At 37.7% G+C, this 27043-nt stretch overlaps 2 protein-coding genes across 6 annotated transcripts; one reads left to right on the plus strand and one right to left on the minus strand.

Moving 5' to 3' along the window:
• The first annotated feature begins 3430 nt into the window (after positions 1-3430).
• On the plus strand, positions 3431-18036 carry LOC139935635 (tyrosine-protein kinase receptor TYRO3-like). The gene is made up of 12 exons (XM_071930127.1): positions 3431-3519; positions 4129-4453; positions 5103-5241; positions 5647-5759; positions 6867-6962; positions 7864-7950; positions 9957-10043; positions 12003-12121; positions 13064-13170; positions 13577-13748; positions 14637-14773; positions 15506-18036. Exons 2-12 carry the CDS (start codon positions 4432-4434, stop codon positions 15711-15713), a joined length of 1287 nt encoding a protein of 428 aa, XP_071786228.1. The 5' UTR covers positions 3431-3519; positions 4129-4431; the 3' UTR covers positions 15714-18036.
• A 96-nt stretch (positions 18037-18132) lies between these two features.
• On the minus strand, positions 18133-26046 carry LOC139935661 (isoaspartyl peptidase/L-asparaginase-like). 5 transcript variants are annotated; one of them, XM_071930176.1, is made up of 6 exons: positions 25808-26046; positions 23603-23875; positions 22471-22613; positions 21404-21564; positions 20106-20239; positions 18133-19044 (listed from the first exon to the last, which is right to left on the minus strand). In XM_071930176.1, the coding sequence occupies exons 2-6, from the start codon at positions 23820-23822 to the stop codon at positions 18731-18733; spliced, it is 972 nt and encodes a 323-aa protein (XP_071786277.1). In that variant the 5' UTR covers positions 23823-23875; positions 25808-26046; the 3' UTR covers positions 18133-18730. The 5 variants fall into 5 exon arrangements, with proteins under 5 accessions (XP_071786277.1, XP_071786303.1, XP_071786269.1 ...); XM_071930202.1 differs by lacking the exon at positions 25808-26046 and adding an exon at positions 25557-25674; XM_071930168.1 differs by lacking the exon at positions 25808-26046 and adding an exon at positions 25205-25318.
• Between the last annotated feature and the right edge of the window lie 997 nt (positions 26047-27043).

Raw genomic sequence — 27043 nt, forward strand, 5'->3', positions numbered from 1 at the left:
GCAATATAACGTGCAGCTTAGTATGTAGCTTAACCCTCTCCAGTGCTTCAGGGTAGCTTCATTTGTTATTTTTTATTTAATCTAGGAATTAGTTTGATTTTTAGCTTTAGGATATTATATTTTTAAAGGAATTAATTGGTTAATTTAAATAATTTAGTTTTAAAATAGTGGCGATAAATAAAAATCAGGAATTAATATATGTCTCAATCTTTCAAATTATATTTTTGGAAATAATAATTAGTTCGTGAGTTTAGGTTGTGAAGGACAACACAAGAAAAGGGGCTAAATACAGTGCACTACCTGAAGGCTGTGTGTTATTCAAAGAAGTATTTATCTAGGAGTGTACTTGTATTAAAAATTGTAAAAAGGAAAATATTTTTCAACTAATGGATCTTCCATTGATATCTGTCATAATAAAATTTCTAATAGCTTTAATACTGCTTATGACCAAAGTGAAAATTTTATCAAGTTTATTATTTGTACCTAGGGGCATTGTTTTTCCTAATAAGTCTTTTGTCCAGAGATAAGTTTTTGAGATTAAAAATTGTCCACACACCTTTATTGATGTTTAGCTAACAGGGAAATTTCAGACAAAATAATTTTATAGGATGCTTTAACTGCCTTTATAATATGGAGGCTTTGGGTTATTAATTTCACATTTGTTTCTTCGGGGTTAATACCAAAGTATGACATTACATATAAGCACAGCAGCATTAAATGTGGGCTTCAAGTCAGTTTGAGATTTGTGATGCACTTGTTTGCCAATAGATAGAGTGCTTGTGGAAGTGTGGAGAAACTTTCAAGTATCTAAACTGCTCACAAAAAGTAAGGAAACTTTTTTCAATCCAGTATAGTTGTTATTATTTAATACTCTCTTTGTATATGGTATATATCATTGCAAAGCTGAACTGTTCCTCTTTAAAATTATACCACAATTGCAATGATTACATGCTGCTGGACTTGACCACGTTAATGAGAATGAGACAAAGTCACAAATCAAATGTGCCAAAATTAGCAATTTTGTGTTACTGTGTGAACAATCAAATTGACACTGTAACTCAAACAAGCAAGACAACTTGCTGATCTTAATTCACTTTATTGAGACAAGACATTTGGTATAGAGCAAGACAACTTACTGATCTTAATACACTTTGTTGATACAAAAAGTTCAGTAACAAGTGGATGATCCGAAGGCGTTGATGACAGCCTGGCACCTTCTTCTCATACTGCACACAAGTATTGTGATGCGCTGATGATGAGGGATGGCGTTCCATTCTTTATTAAGCAACCTGGTTAGGTCAGCCACAGTTGATGTGTTGGTGGTTGTGGCGCGGACAGCGAGGCCAAGCTGGTCCAACAGATGTTCCATGGGATTCAGGTCTGGACTGTTATAGGGCCAATCCATCCGGTGCACCCCAACATTTTTCCGGTAGTCAGTCACCAGTCGGGCTCGATAGGGGCGAGCGTTGTCATCTTGAAAGATGGCATTTGGTCCAAGAGTCTGCAAATATGGGACTGCATTCGGCTGTAGAATATCGTCTTGCAAATACCCATCAAACAAGGTGTTTTTCATGAAATGAGGGTTACTGTCCGATGAGCTCACTGGTGCAAATAATTTTGTAAATCATTAATGGTTCTGAAAAGCTCAATCGGTTCGATTATTGAGCATTACCTGTTGACCATTCACAGACAACTGTAACTTTGGCACATTTGATTTGTGACTTTGCCTCATTGTTATTCATGTAGACAAGTCCAGCAACATGTAATCATTGCAAATGTGGTATCATTTTAAAAAGGAACAGTTCAGCTTTGCAATGATATATACCATATGCAAAGAGAGTATTAAATATAACAAATATACTGGAATTAAAAAAGTTTCCTTACTTTTTGTGAGCAGTTTACCTCGCATTACAATTTTGTAAAAAATATCATGTTGTTTAATACTCTTTCAGAGCAAAATTTAGAACATGATGTCATTGGACAACAAAAGCAAACTCAAACTCAATTGAGATTGTCTTTTTGATTGAATATCATCAAAGATGTGTGATGCCATAAACACATTTTTGATAATAATAAAATTTACACTTTGAGGGTATCAAACACAGCGTTTTACACAACTTTAACGTGAAATTAGAGACTTGTTATTTGTCTCTATTTTTATAAGGATCTATTAGAAAACGAGTGGATCACAAAACTGAATTTGACCTTTTAAAATGACACACAGTAGTGAATAACTACTATTATTTATTTGGCATTAAAACACATACAAAACACAAACAGTTCATGATTTACATGAGATGAGAACAGTTGAGTGACACGGTCATTCTTTACATCAACAGTTTAAATTCACTCAGCTTTTTATTTACTTGCCCCAAAGATTTTAAGTATTTTGAACTGAATCAAAAACTAATAATTTAAACTGATTTCCCTTGAAGCCCCAGAAATTTTCATTGAAATCGTTATCTGTTTGTGTTTATTTGCCATTAGTAATAATATGAAACAAAACTAAAATGCCATTGAATATGAAAACGTGAATAAAAAATTAAACACTTCTTGCCTTTCAAGGCCAACTTAGATACGCTTATCAAGTTGTGTTTTCATTATTGTGTATTTTTGTGATGAAACATCTAAAAGGGTTTCTAAACATTGATTTAAAAACTTCCTTGTGTACCACTGGTGTATCAATTAATTCCCCTCTTGCATATCCATCTTTATGAGCTCTGCCACATTGCCTGGACTCTGTTCAAAATAGTTATTTTTTAATGAAATTCTTTCTTTTTGAAGACAGCGTATTGGATTGGTAATAATTATGCTTGGAAAGGGAGGGGGTAGATTCAAATTATAGCTATTTGTTCACCCCCAAATTAAAAAACCATTTTTCACAGTAGACAAATCATCTAAAAAGCTTATTTAATGATCTAAAAAGCTGTCATAGTAAAGAAAGTACTCATTGGAGATGCCCAAAACACCATTGCTTATTTTGATTTCAACATTTATCAACATTCTGATAAACCCAATTTTTGATTGTTTTTTTTTTCTCTGAAATTTGATAAAAATTTTATTGTGAACAAAACCCTCAGGGTGAACCCCCCCACCCCCCAAAAAAACCAATTTAGATTACTTAGATAAACTTTTCCCCGTTATGGCACAACTGAGAGAGAATTGGGAAGAAGAATAATTCTAATTAATTTGAAGGTTGTTCCGATACTGAAAGTTAGACTTGAAGTGTGACCTTTTGGATAGTAAAGTTACCTCAGCGGGGTCAACAATTAAATAAACAATAATTGTGAAGTACTCTTAAAAAAAAAAAAGAATTTCATTTTCTGTCCCTCAGAGAAAAAATTAGAATCAAGTCATGATATTATACAGGAAAGACTTGTCATGAAGTATTTCCTCGTCAGGATTTAAATGCTTTATCCTTTTTTTGGCCATTTAACTGTGCTGAGGCGTGTTGTTGATATAACCAACTTTCTTATTCTGATGGCTGATGAATAAGAGGTAAAACCCCTAATACTTAGGGTAAGTACGAATTTATATTGGTTGACAAATAATTTAAACTGAAAGTGTGGAAGCCTATTTTTTTATATTTTCTTTTAGAAACTTGTGGCAATTGGTATAGTAACAAACCTGATATAATACCCATGATCAATCAGTCATTATACATTTATTCAATGTTGCAAAAATCACAATAATTCACAGCTAATCAAAGTAATTCAGTGAGAAAATTGTTACCAAATTTCACTTACATGAGTTTGCCAAACCTCTTGCTTCATTTCTTCTGCTATAGAGAGACCTGCCTCTTTGCATATTTTACTGGGTTTGCTTATTTTACTGGGTTCATAAAGCCTGTAAGCACATAAACTTGCTTAGCACAGACAATCTTGCTTATAGCAGAAACAGCTGGATTCAAGACAACTCCATGAAGTTTACATTGTTGCCCCTCTCAGACATTTGCTAAGCAGTATTCTCTTCTCCATTATCTTTACACCACAGATCTCATTGTCTCTTGCTGTAGACAGACTTGGCCTTTATTAATACTTTTATAATAATGCATAAATTGCGTGTGTTTTACCTAGGGTGTATTTGTTAAATCAACACTTTCCCTTTCATGTGAAACAAAAATCACAGGCATATCTCGGATGGGAGTGGACCCACAAGCTTTTTCCACTCTAGAGCAGATGACGTCTACCCACAGGACCTATAGGCAGTTCAAATCTAGAGGTAGTTCAAGGCTTTTATTTTTGTAAGCAACGGGTACTACATTGGAGTGAATGGGGTAAACTCCAACTAATATCCTTCTTCCCTGATGCAAGTTTAACATTTCTTTGATGTACACTTCACTGCAAACTACAGAACAACACTGAATGTACTCTTCCAGAGACCAGCTTTTATGAACAGACACCTAGGCATTGGATAACATATATCAAGCCAATGGAAGGTATGCAGGCTGAAGGTATGTTTTCAATAAATTATTTTTTCCAAAGCATACTTAATATCAATATTTACCACTTGATTATTTATCAGTTGTTGTTGTGTATTTATTTAACTTTGTTGATACGAACAGTTTACCAGCTTACATTCTTTATAGTGTTATTTACAATGTCGAGTATCACAATCTAGAATACTCCACTCTAAAACAAATCCTCTAAATGATTTTCATTTTGAATGTGTAGAACTTCATTTTGTAGAACTCCATTTTGTTTTTATTTATTCTTCTTTTATATAATCATGTGTTTTCCTATAAAGATGCTTTTATGATACTGTATGGATGTCTTTATTATTGTTTTTAAAATTTGAATGCGTGATTTCAGTATTAAGTTTGCAGAAGTGAATAATTGTTGTATGATTTTAAACTTTGCATGGTGGGAGTAAAATTAGGTGAGGTTTGGGGTAGCACCATTTGAAATCTCTTATGATCAGCGGTCTTCCTCCTGAGACAATCAGAGCATACTGATCAAAACGTGGTGTTGTCAAGCACCGGTTCTTTTTAGAACCAACACAACTCAAAAGAGATTTACACATGGTGCTATAACAGCAAACCTCACTAAATTTTAACAATATTGTTGTCTTTTCTTATATCTCTGCATATTCTTTGTTGGAAGGTATGACTGAAAATGCTACGTATACTCTGAAACCAATATCTATAACCGCAGACACAAATTCATGGATAATTCTAGGCGGTGCCGCACTTGCTGGAGGTCTCTTCATTCTACTGTGCTGTGTGATCTGCTTCCAGGAGATGTAAGTTTGCATTTGGGTAATAACCCTGAGCCTTTAGTTCAGAGCAGTGACTGACTCTACACTGAAACCTAAATATCGCTCACACTCTTCAGTCTCCTGACGATAACTTCGAGCAAGCTTCGAAACAATGGAACCAATTTCAGGAACTCACTTCGCAGCAGTGACACTATTTGTGAAGTCGCTGTCCCGTTGTGTGTTATATACAGTGTAAGGTGCATTTTAGGTTTTGCAAGTTTACATGCACTGCTTCCTGGGGCATGACTTGACTACTAACATTGCGGACTGTAGCTACAAGTGACGCTGGTGTGAAGCATCGATAGCCCACAAGTTGACAAAACCAATTATCTTATTATTTTTTCTTTAAGACTGATAACAATTTGAAACTGTGTTCCATTTCCTATACAGGAGAAAGATATATATGCAGCGCATATTGGTCAACTTTAACCCCAAGGACACCATATATGATGGTCATGTAGACTTCACATTGAACCCCAAAGAGTTCTGGGAAAGACTCAAGTGTGAGTTTGCTTGATGAAAACTCCATGAAAAAATGTACTCTTTACTACTTTATTTGTTGTCAATCGTGTGTGACATTTTGTTTATATAGGAAGAGAAGTTTTTGGTTCCAGAGAATGTAGCAAAGATGCAGAGAAAAGAAGATATTGTACATAGATGCAACTTCTGGCCAATTTGACCCCACAACTCTAGAACTCAATTTAAAATAGCTATTATACAATGTTATATAGTTTTGAGAAAGTTATAAGCTTTCATTTCAGGCATTGCACAAAAACTCCACCAACGAGAAGTGGTAGTGTAGCTAGCCCTTACAGTATTTTCCTTTGTCCCATAAAACACGCCCAGGCGGCCCTCGAACATTATTTTCATTACGTCACGCAATGTGCGTTTCTCCAACCCCACGGGAATATAAAGCTCGACATGCATACGCACTCTCTCTCGAACTTCGTTTTTACGACTGACGAGCAAGCACAGCAAACCAACCTACTCGTTGTATGTATATTGTCCCTTTAAACAGTAATCGCTTTTACAACCAACTATCGTATTCCATTCGACTCTTATTTCACATTACTTTTCCTAAGACACTTGTTGCTGTGGTGAGCTATTTGGCAGTAGTACACGGCTAATAGACACACTGCAGCTACAAGCCTATTAGTTTATTCCTACAAGTTAAGGTACTGTATTATTTTGTTGGCACAAGTATTGCCCCTTTTTGTTCATTACGAGCAGGCGAAGCAGCCAAGCTCATAATACTTTTCATAATTTCATTTAGTTATAAATCCTTCCAGCGAAGAACACGCTGCTAAAGTAGTTAATGAAAAACTAAATTGAATTTTCTTTTAGACTCCCAACATTATCTCAAGTCCGTCAGCCATGTACAAACCATTTTGTATGGTACATGTTTGCATTGTCCATGACACATGCAAACATTTTGTAGGTATTTCATTTTGGAACAGTTTCAAATTTCAACAATGTAAGTGAATTTGAAATTTGTTAGTTCTTTTTTCCACTTTCATAAAGACAAGTATCAATTGAAAAATGAATGAAGCTCGAACTAAGTTTGACCTTTGCTGATATCTTTTCTCTTCCACTCCTTCTTCCCTTCTCAGTGGATGAGTTGGCATTCGATGAACAGATGAAAGAGAGACTTCAATCCATTCTCATCCCCCGGGAAAAACTCTCTTTCCATAAAGTCATCGGCGAAGGTATCTCACTTTTTTTTCTTTCCTTATCTCCAGAAGACAATCAGTGCATCGAGTTGAAACCAACGATTCTTTTCAGAACCACCCCAACTCATTTAGAGATAGTCTTTACATGGTGTTACTGCAAACCTTTCCATATTGTATTTCCACCATGCAAAGTTTAAAATCATACGAAACTATCAAAAGCAATGATCATGAAAGTTGATATGTTTGGTCATTTTTATTTCCTTATTATGATGCAATGCAAAGGAAAGTGAAAACGCAATGCATGTTTTTGTTCTCCCACAGTGTAACTTTGTACACATTTATGAGCAAGGTGTGTTGTACATGAACAGCCATCGCGCCAACTTCCTTGTTTTAAAGAAAATGTTTGTTTTTTCTAAAAAAGTTCAAAACTTTTTAGCTTAGAAGATTATAATAAAATAACAGTTGTAATGAAGGTTATGATAAAGTTAAGTAATGCTAGCTTCCAAAATTACTTTCACCACTCAATTACTGAAAGTGGGGATGTCGTTTAATATAAACACAAAGGGACTTAGGTTTCAACAAATCAAACTACATTGTAGGATGGACATATTGAGGACTGGTGGGTTGGGGCTTGTTAACTGCAAAGCATCGGATGTGTAGACGTGCGAGGCATAAGATTGGCTGAGATCTCAGATATCATACACAGTGAAGATTACCATGCCACCAACCCATACCCCCCCCCCCAAAAAAAAAGTTATACCTTAAGTACTTACTTGATAGACAAGAAGTGTTTTTTTCATTCATTTTAAGGATAAAAACTCTTACCCTTTTTGTGTTCTAATTGAGTTAGGATGTTAGGGGCCAATTTCTGATCAACAACAATAGTTAGAGACTAATGTTTAAGTTTTTCATTCTGAGTTTTTGAATTCCACTTCAGGCCAATACTCCCAGGTTCATCTCGGTATGTTAGCCACTGAGTCTACCTACAGAGGGGGGCAAAAAGTGGCTGTCAAGATAATCAAAGGTAATCGGCATCCACTATCACTACATCCGGTCATAACCAAGGAATTTTTTGTCAGATGAAGTAGTAGATATGACTTGATGAAAACTAGTGCTGTCGTCAAGTACTTCTTAGTCCAGTATTAAGTACTTATGAGTACTAGGGTGCACGAGTAGTACTCAAGTTGGAGTACTTGGGCCATTGAGTATTACATGTAGAACAGTGGTCTGAGTACTGTGAGAATATCCGAGTACTGAGTCCAAAAGCCGAGTACCACAAACTTGGATATCTGAGTGTGGGTACGAGTACGAATAATTTAAAACAAGGACTGCAAAATGAGTTTTGTATTTTAATACTGTTATTTTTTTATTAAAGGGAAGGTACACGTTTGGTAATTGTCAAAGACCAGTCTTCTCACTTGGTGTATCCCAAACATAAACATAAAATAACAGACCTGTTAAAATTTGAGCTAAATTGTTCATCTAATAGGGTGGGAGAAAATGATGGGAGAAAAAACAACCTTGTGGGACGAATTTGTGTGTATTCCGACAGGAATAAAAGACTTCTGGCTAGGCTATAAGTCTTTTATTTTTTTTAGTGAGAAATTATTTTTCTCAAAGTCTTTGCTACTTCAGACAAAGCTGTTTCTCACTGTCAACAGCTCTCCAATGCTCGTTACCAAGTCAGTTTTTAAGTTAATATTTGTTTTGAGTAAATAGTTACCAAATGTGTACCTTCCATTTAAGCATAATTTTTGTATGACAATCTGTGCTTGCTATGATTAGTACATGTACCTTTTTAACACAAATAGCCTACATCACATACAACTTTTAATTGACGCTGCGAGAGCTTTATTTATCTTTTCCTTGTATTAATGCAAAGTATAGGAAAGCAAAAAGGAATGTTGTATTTTGACCAAAGAACTGAAAATGTAGTCGAACTCTGATTTAAAAAAAAACAGTCTGAGTACGTTTTCAGTTCAGCCGGGTCGAGTATGGACTTATTGAGTTGGCTTGCATAGTACAAGTACCTGGGGTCAATTTCACATAGAGTTTGGACTCATCTTATCTCGACTCTCGAGTTAGGATTAATCTTAAGGTCTGCATGCTACAGTGCAGGGGTGGGACTCGTCCTAAGTCCTAAGATTAATCTTAAGTTAGGAAGAGTTTTGTGAAATCGACAGCTGTATCATTAAGACGGTACTCATATTATTGAGTACTAGCAACACTAGTAACAAAGTATTCTGTTTTAATCTGGATCTGAATTTTGAAAGACTTTTCCTAACTTTGTTTTGCCGAGTACGATCTTCTAATGTTCATAAAATTATTTTGGTTGTAACATTTGTATGTATAATTTCCTGCAACTTTTACTGTGTTGGTCATTGTATTGTATATTTGTGAGTTTCAAATAGATAGTGAACAAATTCAGTCCTGTTTACCACTGTGGATTAAAGGGAAGGTACATGTTTGGTAATTACTCAAAACAAATATTAACTTAAAAACTGACTTGGTAACAAGCATTGGAGAGCTGTTGATAAAACATTGTGGGAAACGACTCCCTCTGAACTAACAGAGTTTTTGAGAAAGAGGTAACTTCTTACTAAAATAATAAAAGACTTCTAGCTAGATATTCTTATCTGAAAGCACACAATTTCGTCCAACAAGGGTGTTTTTTTCTTTCATGATTTTCTTGCAACTTCGATGACCAATTGAGCCCAAATTTTCACAGGCTTGTTATTTTATGGTTATGATGGGATACACCAAGTGAGAGGACTGGTCTTTGACAATTACCAAACGTGTACCTTCCCTTTAAACTAAGATTTACTTTAACGATCCAATAGAAAGTTGAAACCAACTCTTCTTTTCAGAACACCCTAACTCATTAGAGATAGTCATTACATGGTGTTACCGCAAACCTTTCCATAAAGATCCAATAGAGATTGCAAGCAACAGATAGGTGTCAGTAGTCTATTAGATCTCTTTAAATAAAGATATATTTCATAACACAGACAAGTTTTGTTTTTGTGATAGAAAACTGGAATGGTCAGGCTAGAAATCTCATCGAAGAAGGAATGATGACAGTAGACTTCAGTCATCCCAATGTCCTGAATATCATGGGTAAGTTCTTATTATAAGGGAATTATTTGAAGGTTAAATTGCACACAAACAAGTATATATAGTTTAAAGACACTGGACACTTTTAGTAATTGTCAAAGACCAGTCTTCTCACTTGGTGTATCTCAACATATGCATAAAATAACAAACCTGTGAAAATTTGAGCTTGATTGGTCGTCGGAGTTGCGAGATAACTATGAAAGAAAAAAACACCTTTATGCTGATTTCGAGATCTCAAATTCTAAACTTGAGGTCTTGATATCAAATTCGTGGAAAATTACTTCTTTCTCGAAAACTACGTCACTTCAGAGGGAGCCGTTTCTCACAATGTTTTATACTATCAACCTCTCCCCATTACTCGTTACCAAATGAGGTTTTATGCTGATAATTATTTTGAGTAATTACTAATAGTGTCCACTGCCTTTAACAGGCCTTGAACTTCGCTCATGAAGGGGCAAATCATTTTTCCTCTGATATTACTAGGAGGCAAATGTAAATTTGCAATGGAACTCTGCAATTAGGGCACCACAGGAATAGCGCAGAGAACCACTGCAATTGCTGTGGGTGCCGTGGGTTATTTTGAGGCCTGGTTTAACATGAGTGTAAATGTTTGCTTTAATATTAATAATAGTCGTTTTGGAAGTATCTTGGGATAAAAGAAAGAGTGAAGAAGGAACTGGCAAACAGCTCAGCGGATAAGAGCAAGATGGGTGGTGGACAGGGCCACAGTTCTTAGAACCACTCATCAACTTAATCACAGAACAGCAAGCTTATGCTTTCACATAAATCAATAGTCGACTTAGATGCATATTTAACACTGTCCCTAATTGAGCCAGAAAGACAACCACAGTGCATGAAGTTGGTAACGAAATGAAAATAGAAACCAGGGGCTGATTTCACAAAGAGTCGAGACAGATCTCGGGTGCAAATCAATCTCAATTGCCAAGCAAAATGTGATGTCATAATATAGACCACTGTTTTGGTCATTTTAGCGTCCTGCGCCTTGTCCGCCGAGCGTCTTATCCGCAGGAAAATACGGTACTTAACTTATTAGATGAATCTCATATAAGTGCTTTGTAAAACCAGGCCCAGCTGGAGCCTATTTCACAAAGCACTGAGATTCATCATATGGTAAGTTGTCAATAATTACCATAGTGATTTGTATTTTGAAATCACACTTAAGAAAGCTATGGGGCTAGCTCGATGGTTTAGTGGCAAGACATCTGCTCTAGCACTGAATGCAAAGGTTTTGGGCTAGAATCCCACCAGAGTGATTTGCCTGTAGATTTTTGTCACAGAGCAAAGTTTTCATGAGAGTCACTAATAATCTGCATAAATCCGTTGTGCTTGCTAACATGAAAACTATTGTTGTGAAACTGTTTTACTCTTTTCTTAAAAACTAAACCATCTCAGCAAGTAATATTATAAGAGAAGCTTTCTACCATTATTACATATCTATAAACCATGTAAGTTTAATGTAAATCTGTGCACTTTTGTGTTTTTGGCCATAGAGTTATATATAAGAACTAGAGCGCGCACTGGCCTATATACGCGCCCTGGTATGCGAGCCGACGGCCATTTTCTAAGTTGACAAAACAGCTATCTCACAGCGTGTGTTTGTGCGGCCATTTTGTAAGTTGAACAAACAGCATCGCGTGAGCGTTCAATAAAAAAAAACTCAAACGTGTATTTCATATTCAACGCGCGTGCAGAATGACGCGCTTGTCATCTTGCGGTCCCGTGGCGTTTGTGCACGAAGCATCACTCGTGCACCCTCTAGTTCTTATATATAACTCTATGGTTTTTGGCGTACAAAAAGTACACAAAATCCTTTAAGGTGACGTGATGTGTATTAAGGTATTTGATTCTATTGGCTGTAATCTTGAGCAGAGTTCCGCAGTAGTGCTATGAAATTTGAGATTCTTGCCAACTCTTCCCCTTTTACTGTTCCTCTCCTTACAGGAATAAGTCTTGAATATGAACTCTCCAAGATGATCAAACCATTAATTGTCATGCCCTACTTGGAGAAGGGAGACTTGAACTCCTTCTTAAGAGACTCCAGACTTGTCCACAAGACAGAGGTAGGAAATCCTGTATAGGCTTACACTAAAAGGAAAGTTTTAAAAATATATTTTGTATGCAAGTTTGGCACAAACAAGGCTATTAGAACTCTGGCTTAGGGGCTACAAGAAGTAACATTTAATGTGAAAGCAACTTGGGGGAGGCTGAAGGTAGGAGTTGATATTCCTTAAAACAGTCTAGATTGTAGGATGGAGGGAAACATGCATCAGGCAAGCGGTTCAAAAGAGATGCAGTATGTTGAATAAAGCTATTGGAGTAGTGGCTCTTTGTTCTACATTTCAATTAATTGTACTTGATTAATAATGTTTTCATTATCTTCTTTTAAGGACTGTTTGTGTGCTTTCTTGTAAAACTTTGTCTCAGACTGCCTGAGTTTTAATATAGTATTTTTCTTCTTTGTAAATTGCATGTAATTCAGCCTTTGGCTGAAATGTGTTTTTAACAATAAACCAATTAATAATAAAACAATAAAAATTCAAGTTGGCGTAGTGGTGATCTTTCCTCGCCTGGTGGACTCTGTGACCTAGTTCGAATTCCGCTGGGGCAATGTGTGGATTGGGTTTTGCCTGAAACAACTCGCTGGGGTTTTCCTCCAACATCGAAAACTGAAATAATGATCTTTGTTGTCTACTCTTCATGAGGTTCTTGGCTAGTATAGTGATTATGTTCACTTTTCTGAAACCCTTCGCTTCACAACCAGAATTGATATCTTGTGTGAGAAGTGGCGTCTCTGATGAGGAGAGTGGGATTTTTTTTTAGTTATAAAAAAACCCAGCTCTTCTCAGAGCCACCACTACTAACATTTAAGAGATTTTCACATGGTATCACCGCAAACCTTACTTATTTAGTATTTTCCAACATGCATATGCCCCTTTAAGTTTATCTTTAGAATTAATAAACGAAATAAATTTCATCTAGGGTTTTGTTTGTATTTGTTGCAGCTGGCTTTGCACTGGCGCCTTGACATGATGATTCAGATAGCAGCTGGAATGGAATACATCTCAGACAAGAAGATAATCCACAGGGATCTGGCAACTAGAAACTGCATGTAAATATTACCGAACCTTTGGCAAGGGGTTGACGACACCCCTGTGTTCCTACATCCTCCTTATGTTTTACACGTGGGGCTGGGGCAAGGGTAAGGAAGACACACCAGGGGTGTCGGAACATAGTCGTGTATTTTCACTTGTTGGTGCCAATGGCTAGCTGGCAGAAAGCCTTTTTGAGATATGGCAGACACAATGCTACAACAATATAAGGAAGAGGTGGTTTGGATTCCTTTTTTTTCTTTTGGTAAGTTGGGGATAACTCAGTTAGATTGACACCCCAAAATAAGAATGTGGGGAAAAGCAATTGATTTCTAAACAATTCAACATGATTTAAAATTGCATAACTGATTTGAATTGAATTCATTGGAATAATTTATGAGTCGAATCTATATATTTTGATGTAAGGCTGGATGACAACTTCAAAATCATGGTGGCTGATTTTGGCCTAGCCAGGAAGACCGACGGGAACAACTTCTATAAGATGAGGACACAACAGAGTTCATCCAACTCACTCCCAATCAAATGGGTTGCTTTGGAAGGCCTGAATGATGGTATCTTTACTACAATGAGTGATGTGGTAGGTCTTAAATGATACAAAGCGGCAGCAAGGGGAGTGGGGAAAGAAACAAGTTCGGGTTAAAGCCATTGGACACTTTTGGTAAACAGTATTGTCCAAAGCCCACACTTCGTGTACCACAACTTCTATATAAAAAAACAAACCTGTGAAAATTTAGGCTCAATCGGTCATCGGAGTCAGGAGAAAATAACGGGAAAACCCACCCTTGTTTCTGCACGTTTCGCCGTGTCATGACATGTAAGCGTCTATTTGGATTTAAAACCCCAATTCTTTACCTTCCAACAAGTTTAAAAATAAGGGTTTTTTCTTTAAAAACTGTCATTTTGAAAGGTGTTCCGGCTATCATTGTCATTAGCAGGTTTTTTTATTGAGGGAATCAATGTGTGGTGAAGAGGTTTTCAACTAGTGGTTTAATCCCAACAAGGCCTGGTTCTTGATAATTTTACCGAGACGAAGTGTCGCGTAATGTGGCACAACTCACTGTTTCAGTCGTTGCTCTCGACCAATAGGAATGCAGAAACTGTCTCAGGTGGAAGGTCGCATGTCACGCCCATGAATCATGGGCAAGACATGCGACCATGAATTAACACTTTTTACCGGTCATAAACAAAGGTTTATACACTACCACGTGATGCGCTCTCCACCAATAGGAATAGCGAAACTGTCCGAGGTATTTATGAATCTTCTTTTACAACATGCCAGAAATGCCATTATTTCTCGCATTTTCCAACTCTCTCTTTACAAAATTGCTGTGTGTAAGACTCATTTTTGTTTTTTTCTTTAAGAAACTTGCTCTGTGGTAGACTCATTTTTGATTTTTTTTTCTTTAGGAAAATTGCTCTGTGGTTTTAAGCTCATTGTTGTTTTCTTCATGTATTTCATTTCTAGTGGTCATTTGGTGTAACAATATGGGAGATTTTCTGCCATGCCAAGATACCTTATGCTGGGCTTAGGAATCACGAGATGCTACTTCATCTTGAAGAAGGCCACCGCCTCCATCAGCCGGACGGTTGCCCAAACTCCTTGTAAGTTGTCATTTAAAGGCATTGGACACGTTGGGTCATTACTCAAAATATATGTTTAGTATAAAAACTTACTTGGTAACGAGCAACGGAGATAGGATAAACATTGTGAGAACTGACTCCCTCCAGTAATGGAGATTTTGAGAACATGGTTATTTCTCACTAAAATATTTGAACCTGAAAGCACACGGGGTGTTTTTTTCAATGACCAATTCAACTTCAATGACCAATTGAGCCCAAATTTTCACAGGTTTGTTTTTTTATGCATATGTTGGGATACACCATGTGAGAACTTGGCAATTACCAAATTTGTCCAGTGCCTTCAGTGTCCTCATCAACCTCTTGTACACAGATATTACTTTTCCCAAATGACACCAATCTCAGCTAAACAGAGGAAACTTTGAAATGGTGAAAAGGTGACATGCTTTTTGAAGAGAAATAGTGAAATGGTCATTTAAATAAGTAACAAAAAATAATTATGATGATAGATTTGTTTTCAGTTGTAAAAAATTAGAACAGGGGTCAGTAAATACCGGAGGGTTTTAGACAATTCAAATAAAGTATCTCTAATAAAACACCCTGAACAAAACTAAAAGGAATTGACGGAAATGAAGTTGCCAGTCTTTTTCCCCTGTAGCCTCAGTTTGGATACAACTTTGTTTGTGTGAGAGACAAATGAATAATGGTCCTGTGGTTATGGTCTGGTATCCTATATTTATTCTGCATGCAATACAGATACAACTTGATGTTAGGCTGCTGGAATGTTGATCCTACCAGACGGCCAAAGTTTAGAGACCTGAGAGAAAGTCTGGAGATTTTGAAAGGAATGATGCATAAAGAACCTGCAGGATCTTCTGATACATATGACCAGCAGGCATCAGACACATGGCCAAGCCCTCCTCCTCCCCTGCAGCCTTCACTCTACACACAAATCTGGGTGTAATGGGGGACTTTTGGGATGCTCGGTGGCATCAGACTTACCTGGTAAATCCATTGTTCTTGGTTATGTGCGCGTGCTCGAAACTACGTAAACATAGACCTTATTGCAAATACTCAGTTCGCGCATAAGCCGTGGAATGAGGTGCATGCTGGTCTACCTAGCGATCAAGTTTGATTGCTGGGTAGACCAGCGTGCACCTCATTCAACAGTTAGCGCTTGCGCAATGGGTCTATAGACCTTATCGTAAATACTCAGGTGAATGCGTTAGGCATGGAGTTAGGTACATTCTGGGATAGCTAGGGATCAACAGTTGGCGCTTGTGCAAAGGGCATTTGCGAAAAGGTCTCGGGAATATTTACCTAGTGTAAGTCTGCTGCCACCTAGCGTTTCAAAGTCTCCCATTCGGTCAATATTGACTGGGCGGGCAGTGTGACAGCCATAGTTTGCCCTACTGCTGGTAGGATATTTTTTATGGATAGCCCTTTATTGACCCAATGCACCCAACAGTTGCGCCATTTTGGGAGTAAACATTCTTGTGTGTTGTACATTTACAACTTGTGGGGAAAAATCGCTCTATGCATGGGATCCTGCAGTTGTGGTGATTTGAAATCTGGCGGTTACTTGACACTTTTTTTGTTGGTCATATATTACAACGGAAGATGTAAACAAAAATATATATAGGACTAGGTCGTACAACACCACAGTTACTGGTTCTAAGCAGTTTGTAGGCCTACACCTAAATATTTAGCCTTGTACAACATTCATTTTATCTCCGGTCTCTTCTTTATGCACTGTCCACAATCTAATGATGATTCACACAATGACCATGTGACGAGTCACGATGTTATCAGATTACCAGATTAGGTCAAAAGATAATTTTAATTTTAGTCTGAGAGCTCACTGATTATGAAGGTCATACTTGAACCACTGTTTTTCTCCTGTGATATATTTTCCTCTGAAGAGAAGTCATATTTGCCAAAAAATGTATCTGAAAAACCTACCCCCCCCCAAAAAAAAAATATATATATATATAAATAAATGAAATGATTTTTCACTATTCTCTGAATCTGGGCGGTTATTTTGTCAGTTTAACCAATCCTGTACCGTACCTTAAATTCAGGGGTTGAGCTCACTTCTTAAAAACATTCAAAAATTACTTTTCTTTTCTCATCATGAAACTAAAAGTGGTGTTTAATGCCAAGCTAAAACCACTATTTGAACTTTGTAAAAGCTATGTAGACGTAATTCAGTTGAGTAAATTGTGCTCAAATATCTTTTCCTATAATTTTTCAGTACTCAACTTTCTGATTTAGCTGCTATATCACATAATTTAAAATATGAATCTACAAAAAGATATGTGTATTTCATCTAATTGATTTTGAAAAAGATTTCTGTATATAAATTGGATATGCCATGCAAATATGTTTTTTTCCCCCCCTGTATTTCACAACCACATGCACATGTGATAAAGAATTGATCTTTAAGCAAACATGACACATAGCTTAAAACAGCACATGACACAGAGTTACAACAGCTACTTATAAAGAATGGGGTTTGATGTTGGCCATAATGCAATAGAACTTGCGCAACATGGGCATCTCCAAACAATGCTTGCCTACCATTCCAGCGTTTTGGGATTGATTCCTTGTGCACTGTACATTTGACTCCCAAAATAGGTGACAGGATAGGCGCGTAAGTGCACTGCGCCTTATGCAAGAGATCAATATAAGTTTATATCACACTCTTGTTTTTATGGATCAGCTAATCATAGTTTGCTTGGAAATACTCAGGGTTTGACAATCTGTTACAAACAACTACTAAAAAAATAGTATAGTGCTTTTATGTTCATACAGCCATACACTCTTGTGTTTGAAAGAAAAACAATTGTATTTCCAGGTGACTTTGAAGTGAGTTCTGACTTGTCCTCCGTTTTAACTGGCATTCAGCCAGCGGACCATTGTCAAGGGAGAATGCTGATACATATTATATTGGTATTGTTTTCTGACAAAAAAGCAGGAGTGGTGGCCTTTTTTAAAGGATATAGACAGGGTGGTTGCATCAACAAAAGCAAGCAGAAAACACACATGGGTACAGTTTTCGATGCAACTTCCAGAAAATTTATTCCTTTAACTTAAAGGAACATGTTGCCTTGGATCGGTCGAGTTGGTCTTTGAAAAGCATTTGTAACCGTTTTTTATAAAATGCATATGGGTAGAAAGATGTTGTAAAAGTAGAATACAATGATCCACACAAACATGCCTCGAAATTGCGTGGTTTTCCTTTTACCTTGTTGACTAACACGTCGGCCATTTATGGGGGTCAAAATTTTGACTCCCATAAATGGCCGACCATGTTAGTTCGCACAGTAGAAGGAAAACCACGCAATTTCGAGGCAAACTTGTGTGGATCATTGTATTCTACTTTTAAAACATCTTTCCAACCATATGCATTTTATAAAAAACGGTTACAAACGCTTTTGTTTTGACCAACTCGTCCGATCCAAGGCAACGTGTTCCTTTAAGGTTCAACATCTTGTTATTAATTAAGTTAGACTGATCCAGCTACAAGCCGCTGTTTTACATCCACTTGACAGTTTACCTGCGTCATCAGTGCAAATAAACACCTAAAAACCAAAAATGTTTTCTCATCTCTCTTAAAATATAGCAGATATAATAATGCTTAAGTATATATTTATGTATCACAGTTTGTGCAGTATAAAACAAACATCAGAATAAGAGTGACACATTGTACATTTTTAACCATTCCAACTTCATATTGATTTCAAAGCACATTATAAGAAGACGCCAACAAATTAAAACAAATTATATTCCATTTCTTCATATTTAAGACTGGTCACTTTTGTATCAATGAACCAATGTATATTTCCAGTACCAAAGAAGAACAGGACTGTGGTTAGTATTCCTTATGATTGGATTTAGTTTTCCTGTCATTTTAAATTGTAAAAAATTACTTCATAGAATAAAAATTGGCACAAAAACAAGAGTAACTCTCACCATTTTTCAGTACGTTTGGACTAAATCTTGGCCAGGATTAATCCCACTATGTATTTGGCCATTCTGTATTGAAGCCCATGACATGCCCTGAGTGTTGAAATAATATCCAATTTCCCCAAGTTTACTCACTGCAATGGCGCCACCTTGTGACTGAAGGCGTTCAGCCATACTAGTAAGCGCTTTCTCTAGTGCTGCCTGCGGTGACATTCCTTGTTCCATCAGGAAGGTGGCTTGGCGTGCTAATGTCATTTTAGCGATTGCTTCTCCATGTCCGGTAGTTGATACAGCACCAACAGAATTATCACAGTATGCGCCACAACCTGCAAGAGGGAGGGCAGTTAAAAGGAAATTCTTTGCTCCTTGTACATTTCATTTAAATAATGGTTCATTATACAAATTAAAAAATTGCAGCATCAGCCAAATTGCAAGTAAGTTTACAATGATAGTATTTTAAAAAAAACTTAACTATAAGAAAGCACAATCACAATGGAAAACAACCCCAAAGAGTTAAAAACAAACAAAACAAAACTGAAGAAAATAAATCTTGAAAAGAAATAAACTTTTAGTAAGCATTCAGGTTTGAGAAAAGGTTCCTTCAAATTCTTTTGTTTTAGATCAAATGTTTATCAGTTACTAGTACTATAAAGTGATTTTCTGTGAGCTTGACAGCCACTCTTAATAAATGTAATCTAAAAGTCTGCTGTGAAAGTTTCAGCCGAATACAGTGTCTACTTGTGGAGAAAACAACAAAAAACTGTCACAGTATTTTGAATCAAGAAAGTAAAATCTATTCACGTTTAGCGAGGCGACAGTGGGTTCACAAACGAACACCACAAAAATGTTAATCTCAAAATGCTGCCTGAAGGCGATCTTTGGAGATACAAATTATTCCAAAAAAAGTTTATTGATTTGTAATGAATAAACAGGAAAACTTTAGATGATATGATTTCACAGGATGCTTTCTACCATTACCATCTTCATAACTTGGTAGAGAACTGATTTAATATTTCACGATATGCAAAAGTTGAAAGTTGATACAAAAAAAACTAGCACACACGTTGTGTGGTGACTACTGCTTCACTTTCTCCTCACTGGCCTATATACGCAACCTGGCATGTGCCCATGCGGCCATTGTGTAAGTTGACAAAACAGCATTGCATAGTATGTGTTTAACAACACACAACGTGTATTTCACACTCAACACGCGAACAAGTTCATATTACAAAATGGCGGGCGTGTCTCCTCAGGGTCCCGTTGCGTTTGTGCACGCAGCATCACCAGTGCGCCCTCTAGTTCTTAAAAATAACTCTATGGCCACACCACACAGCTCTATAAAAATGGCTGCTAAATACTGACATTATTTCAATGGTTCAATAGTTACCAATTAATGGTGAGTCACCGATTCGTCCAGCCATTTGAGATGAGATACCACCTGTTGAAGTAGCACATGCTACATTGCCATGGGCATCAACTGCAACAGCGCCAACTGTGTCATGGTTATCCATGCCTGATGTACTACAAAAGAATAACAATCGTATCGTACATAAAGCTCCAAACAAATTAAAAAGTTTAATGTAATAGATGTTTCATGCCATGGTCATCCATGCCTGACGTACAACAATTCAATAATAATAATAATAATAATAATAATAATAATAATAATAATAATAATAATAATAATAATAATACTCTGTTCTTATAGCGCCGTATCAAAGCGCTCTGTATTATTTCCTGCAAGGGCTCTACCTTTTGAAGTATGAGACCTATTCCTTTATAGCACCATGTAATTGTTTACAAGGTGCTGTGGCGCAATATGCAGCCAATCAAACCAGGAACAGCGGGGTGAGCCTACTCAAAAAGCGTCATTACAGAATGCAAGAACATCTCCATTTATAAACTTGTTCAATGGTCAGTAGAGTGGCAAATGCTGTTCAACCTTCAGAAATGTCATGTATGCACCTTGGTCTAAATAACCCTACAAGGAACTATGAAAGGGCACATCCTTATATACATCATGGTAGACGACTAGGAAAAAGATCTAGGTGTGACAATACACCAATTACTTAAATTCTCAAGACACTGTGCAGAAGCTACCAGAAAATCAAACATAATTGTTGTAATCATCTACAGAAATTTCAGAGTCAAGAGCAAATATGTAGTCCTTAAACTGTACAAATCTCTGGTTAGACCGGTTCTCGACTATTGCACACCATTGTGGTCTCTTTGAGAAAGACATCAAAGTCTTGGAAAAGGTTCAACAAAGAATGACAAGGATGATCCCAGAGCTAAAGGATAAGCAATATATGAAGACCGACTGAAGGCACTACATCTAACAACTCTGAAAACGAGAAGACTGAGAGGTGACTTGATAGAGGTGTTCCGCATCCTCAAGGGAGTCGATCACCTGGGGGAGAGCCTCTTGACTCTCAACATAAACACAAGAACGAGGGGACACTCATGGAAATTAGATAAAAAGTGATGTCATCTAACTCATTCAGTCTGAGTGTGTGGAATCAGAAACAGTAAACCCAACTCGACAAGGTCCTAGGGGAAATGGGGTATGACACAAACTATGGCTCTTTACCCCGTGGCCAGCTTGCAGGTACCAGCTAGTTGGCCGTTGGCCGTATACAGGCGTCGAGAAACAGGTGAGATTATTGTATCTCGTGTATAACTTACTCAGCTTTGTACATGAACTTCACAGTGGGTGTGTATCCAGCATGAGTTTTCAGCGCTCTTAGCCGATTCTCTGTGATCAACTCTTCTGTGGGTACTTCCGGAACTCCCATCGTTCTTGCAAATGCATTCGCTCCTTTACCACCCAGTAAAATGTGTTTTGTCTGAGGAAACAAATAGGAAATCAAAAGAGAATCAAAAAGAAAATCAAGTTTGTTTACTAATACAAGCCTTTATATTTTAAATAATGCGAGGGAGAGAACATATAGCACGACAGTTCTCTAAATAACTAACTCTATTTGGCAAGTAGATACACAATGTGTTACCGCAGGGCCAAAGTCATTGCTGACAAAAAAGTCTAAATCTAGGATCCAAGGAGGTAGATTGATGTTATGCTGGCATCCATTTCAATCTGTTGGTAACCCCTGGAGTTATGGATTTCAAGGAGCTCCTCAGCACTAGAGAAGTGGATCTAAGAGCAAGAATTCTTCATACATGTGGAGAAAAAAACCTAGCTGATTTTCTTCACTAGGTTGACTGAAATTCGGATAGAAGTCTGAAATTGCTCATTCCTATATGTTCAATTCAATTCAATAAACCTTTATTTTGGTATTGCCCTCACATGATATAGGCCAAGTACATCATTGGTGTTTCATAATATTAAATAATGCTAATAAATGTAGAGATAGCCACCTTTTGCCAAAAGACACAAAGCGCCAGGTATTATTACTGCAAGGAGTGGGACAAAATTTGAGATACAAGACCCAATGCTTATCATCATGCAATGGTTACTAGGTGCTGTGGCGCAATATGCTGCCAATCCAGCCAGGAACACCGGGGCGAAACCCCTCGGACCAATGGCTTTACGTCCCATCCGAAGGACGAAGCAATGGTTAAGTATCGTTTTTAAGGATACAAGTGTTCTGGCTATTGAACAGTGACAGTTTATAAACAGTATAGCCACTAGCCAACATAACAACTTGACAAGGGCAGATGAACACATATTTTATTTAGTCATGAACTAATAATAATTTTTTTGGGACCCGACCAAATCTAATAAACTATCTTGCCTTGTCCATGACCAGCCTAGCCAAACTGATTGGATTCTTGATATTTGTGACGCAAGTTACACCTCCAGATCGAAGATCTCGACCTTCCATGATGATTGCATCCATTTCCACATTGCCATCTTCAGTCAGCGCAGAACCAGTGCCTGTTTGTATAAAATAGAGAGCTTTTCAATCATAGATTTTTGAAGAAACAGACAGGTCTTAATCTTTTTTACACCACAGTCCGGGGATTTCATTTTCAAGCGTTTATGCTAGAAAAGTAAAAAAGATTGCACTGCGTGTGGCTTTGCACGTCAACAGCCACATCAGAACTGAGGCATTTGTGCAGACAAAATATCAAGATCAAGATCTTTGAGAGGGTCACATGGCATAGATTCATTTTGCAAAGGGCATTTCCATAAAGGTTTATCATCATCATTATTCTCTTGATCCATTGAGGGGGACGTAGAGCTGCCCAACCAATGCGCTCTGCTGCGGATTGCCACAGCTGCCCAGCCCGGGAATCAAAGTCTGCTTCCAGTTGGCCCACCCAGGTGCTTCGAGGTCGGTCTCTCGGCCTCTAATTCCAGGCTGGGCAGGGGCGGGATCCTCCCCGAGCTTCAACACTCAGCTTGATGGTCACATGGGCAGGTGTATCTTCTGGGAGTCGTCTGACATGGCCAAAGAGGGAATGAAGTCTCCGGGAGATAGTCACAAGGTTTATCGCGAATACCAAAATATCAAGAGAGATGGCTGTTGAATCTACACAAAGATATAGGTGATGTGTGCGCGAGTCGCGTGCATGACAACATACCGTGGTAGCAATCTGCCCCATCTGCCTATACCCTAATAAAACATTGCGGTCCGTTCTGAAACGGGATAAATCTATTAGAAAGTCTATAATAAAGTAGAAATTGTCGGGAAGCTCCATGTGAAACTCTAGAAAAAGAAAAAAAGGGAAACTTTTGAAATGGAGATATTAGTTTTCTAGTTATGATAGCATCACACTCCTGATTGCAACTATTACTAGCTTTTCATCAAAGATCGTATAGGCGCTCTATGTCCTATGATCTTTGGTTTTCATGTGGACACAATGATTATTATTTTTTTTTAGTGAAGGTTGGACAAATCTTGACAAAACTAAATACGGTACCTGCATTGAACAAAGGGTTATTTTCCAAGGAGCAAACTGCCGCCTCCACTGCATCTACAACTGAAGCTGTCTCCTTATCATTGATGAGATGAATGTATCCTGCCTTTGCAGCATCTTGAACGCCACTCAGCAACACAACATTGACTTTAAACCCACTACTATCATGACTACCGAAGGTCCCTGCACCACCATGGACTATGATGGCTGGCTTGATCGACATGATGTTATATAATCAATTCAACAGACATTTGATGTTTTCATTTGGGTTTGTACCTGAAACAAAATCATTGAAAAATAAATGAAACCATTTTATGAATATTATGTCATTTTATTTAGGTTATTGCTATGGGTTAGGTCACATAGGTGGTTTATTATGCAAATTATATCAAGTTGGGAGATTCATTTGCATTTAGTGTAACTGTAGACATCTATTTCTACCACCATGTTAAAGGCAGTTCTTCGATCGTGACCAGTAATGGGGAGAGGTGGATAGTATAAAACATTGTGAGAAACGGCTCCCTCTGAAGTGCCATAGTTTTCGAGAAAGAAGTAATTTTCCACGAATTTGATTTCGAGACCTCAGATTTAGATCTTGAGGTCTCGAAATCAACCATCTAAACGCACACATCTTCGTGTGACACGGGTGTTTTTTCTTTCATTGTTATCTCGCAAGTTCAATGACCGATTGAGCTCAAATTTTCACAGGTTTGTTAATTGTTTTATGCATATGTTGAGATACACCAACTGAAAAGGCTAGTCTTTGACAATTTCCAATTACCAATAGTGTCCACTGCCTTTAAAGACTCTGGACACTATTATTGGTAATTGTCAACAACCATTCTTTTCACTTGGTAATATATATCTCAACATATGCATAAAATAACCATCTGTGAAAATTTCAGCTCAATCACCGTCAATTGGTTGTCGAAGTTGCGAGATAACTTAGAAAGAAAAAACACCCTTGTCACACGAAGTTGTGTCTTTAGATGGTTGATTTCCAGACCTCAAGTTCTAAATCTGAGGTCTCGAAATCAAACTCGTGGAAAATTACCTCGTTCTCGAATTGTCACTTCTAAGTTCTGAATCAGAGGAGAGGGAGCGTTCCTCACAATGTTATTATACCATCATCCTCTCCCCATTACTCGTTATAAAGTAAGGTTTTATGCGAATAATTATTTTGAGTAATTACCAATATATAGTGACCACTGCCTTTAAACTAGCCCCACTTGTGTGTCCAAGGTCAGTTATCCTTGGCCACACAAGTGGGGCCACCTTTAAATAAACATAAAGTTTTATATATTATGACATCACTGTGTGATTTCTGCCTGTTTTTGAGCCAAAATTAGTGTCAACATAAAATTTTGGATAACTTTCCGTATGGCCCCACCACTTTTTCACTCATTTTTACAAAAAGGGATATCGCATTGAGGTAAATTAGATACTATATTATTTCATATCGAATGAAAAAGTGGTGGCGCGCCATACAGAAACTTTTCCAAAATTTGAGTAGGGAGCATGCATGCATGAGGGTCTGCACGGCGATAGCCCAGTAGTGGCGGCGATTTGTGCATGCAGTAAAGACAAGACAAGAGAAAATCCTACCACAGACTCCAATCCAATCCAACCCCGGCCCGTAGCTCTATGCTCCCATCCCATCCCCCGAATTCTGCCTTGATGACCCCCGGCCGCGAATTTTTTTTTTTTCAAGGATGGTAAAGGCCAATAGATTTGCATACACGCTCCCATTGGCTGCCACGCACTTGACGCTGAATTATTCATCAGTGGGAATTCAGCTATTGCCTTAGTACACAACCGCCAAGTGTGTGTGCCCCATGTATGCACTGTATATATGGTGGTAACGTATTAATTATGGCTGCAATGCATAAGAACATGTAATACACATAATAGTAAGCACAGAATTCCCTGCTTCCGCAAGCGTTGATTTTTTGCTTACGGTAGCATGGAGGTAGCAGAGCCATTTGAGCGAAAACCCCATCATGGGGACTTCCCGAAATAAGAGCTGTTTGCAGGCATATCACACTGATGATGGTAGCCTTGATCAAGGCGCTACAGCCAGCCGCGATCTGCAAAATCCCAGTCCCCATCACTGAATTCTGCCAGCGCACCCCCATACATAACACAGTGCATATGATACGTGTGCATCGTATGTACACATGCGTACTGTACACCATATGGTACACTTACGGAACATGGGAACTTCCTAAGTAGCGCCTTGATGGTTTTGTATTAAACTGCCAAAATTTAGGGCGGAGCTCATTATGCTAATATATACTAACAACCCGTTCTCATTGGTTGTTGGGTGAGCTATAAACTCTCGCTGCGATGTCAATCACAACGTTCTGCAAGCACTCGCACACATGTGCTCGTGGCTGTAGTTGCAATGGCGGCAGGCGAGGGAGAAATCCCTACTACTAGTAAAACAAAACTGTAAGTCGCCTCGGGAAAATAGAACGCTCCGTGGATTACCTCGGGAGTCATAGTTTTAACCATAGCACTCGAAGCAGTCAATATTTGTATAATATTGCACGGCTAATATCACTACCATGCGTCTTGTGTGTTCTATGTCACGCGCCAAGTTTGCTTGAAGATAAATACGTTATCACACGCGCGCTCGTGGAAATACGGAAAATATAGCGCATCTGCGTCCCATATCCGGAGCGAGAAAACACGACAACTGAATAACTTAATTTTTTTATGAATCAAATCTTCGCTTAATTTTTTTTCTTAATGCCGAATCTGACTACAACAAAAATACCAAATAGAGCTTGTTTAAATTAGGTTTAGCTTTATAAACAAATACACAATTATCGGTTTAAGTCTATGTATAGACAAAAGTAAAACTCTGGGACAAGGATGTTTACTTGATCTTAAATGTTTTGAAACCCCTTTTGTAAATCTACGCCCAAATGTGAAACTACGGAAAGCTGGTTTATACGCGGACGCACGATGGTCGCAAGGGCGTTAGATAAACGCGTGAAGCATTTTAAAGAGGAAGCCGACGCCTAAGCGACCAATGAAAAGGTTTTCAACCCCGCGCAACCAAAACAAGCGTCTGCGTAAGTTTCGTGATCGGAGATGGGCACAATTCTTAATTTTTTACAAATAACCTGACCTGAGGTCAAGTTTAAATATCGGTTTTTCTGCGTTATTATGTTGACTTTATTTTTACTTTTACATATGTTGTTAATAAGTATTATATTTTTAACAACATATGTCATTTTTATGGTTATAAACTATATTAAACTAAAGTAATGGACGAAACAAAATTCCCCCAACGTAAAACTCCATAAGGTTGGGACCACAATGGTCCCGGAAGTTCAAATCTGCGCGAGACTTGCACAGTCGATGAATTCCCACTGATGAATAATTCAGCGTCAAGTGCGTGGCAGCCAATGGGAGCGTGTATGCAAATCTATTGGC

This window comes from Asterias amurensis, chromosome 1 (assembly GCF_032118995.1).
Source record: "Asterias amurensis chromosome 1, ASM3211899v1".
NCBI classification, from domain to species: Eukaryota; Metazoa; Echinodermata; class Asteroidea; order Forcipulatida; family Asteriidae; genus Asterias; species Asterias amurensis.

What these genes read in the sequence shown, in the direction of transcription:
- LOC139935635 (XM_071930127.1), top strand. Translation starts at nt 4,432, where the DNA reads ATGGAAGGTATGCAGGCTGAAG. An exon ending in GACTTGTCCACAAGACAGAG is followed by an intron (nt 12,122 to 13,063) that starts GTAGGAAATCCT and finishes TATTTGTTGCAG; the next exon opens with CTGGCTTTGCACTGGCGCCT. An exon ending in GACGGTTGCCCAAACTCCTT is followed by an intron (nt 14,774 to 15,505) that starts GTAAGTTGTCAT and finishes CATGCAATACAG; the next exon opens with ATACAACTTGATGTTAGGCT.
- LOC139935661 (XM_071930176.1), bottom strand. Translation starts at nt 23,822, where the DNA reads ATGTCGATCAAGCCAGCCATCATAGTCCATGGTGGTGCAGGGACCTTC. An exon ending in TAACCCTTTGTTCAATGCAG is followed by an intron (nt 22,614 to 23,602) that starts GTACCGTATTTA and finishes TTATACAAACAG; the next exon opens with GCACTGGTTCTGCGCTGACT. An exon ending in CTAGGCTGGTCATGGACAAG is followed by an intron (nt 21,565 to 22,470) that starts GCAAGATAGTTT and finishes TTGTTTCCTCAG; the next exon opens with ACAAAACACATTTTACTGGG.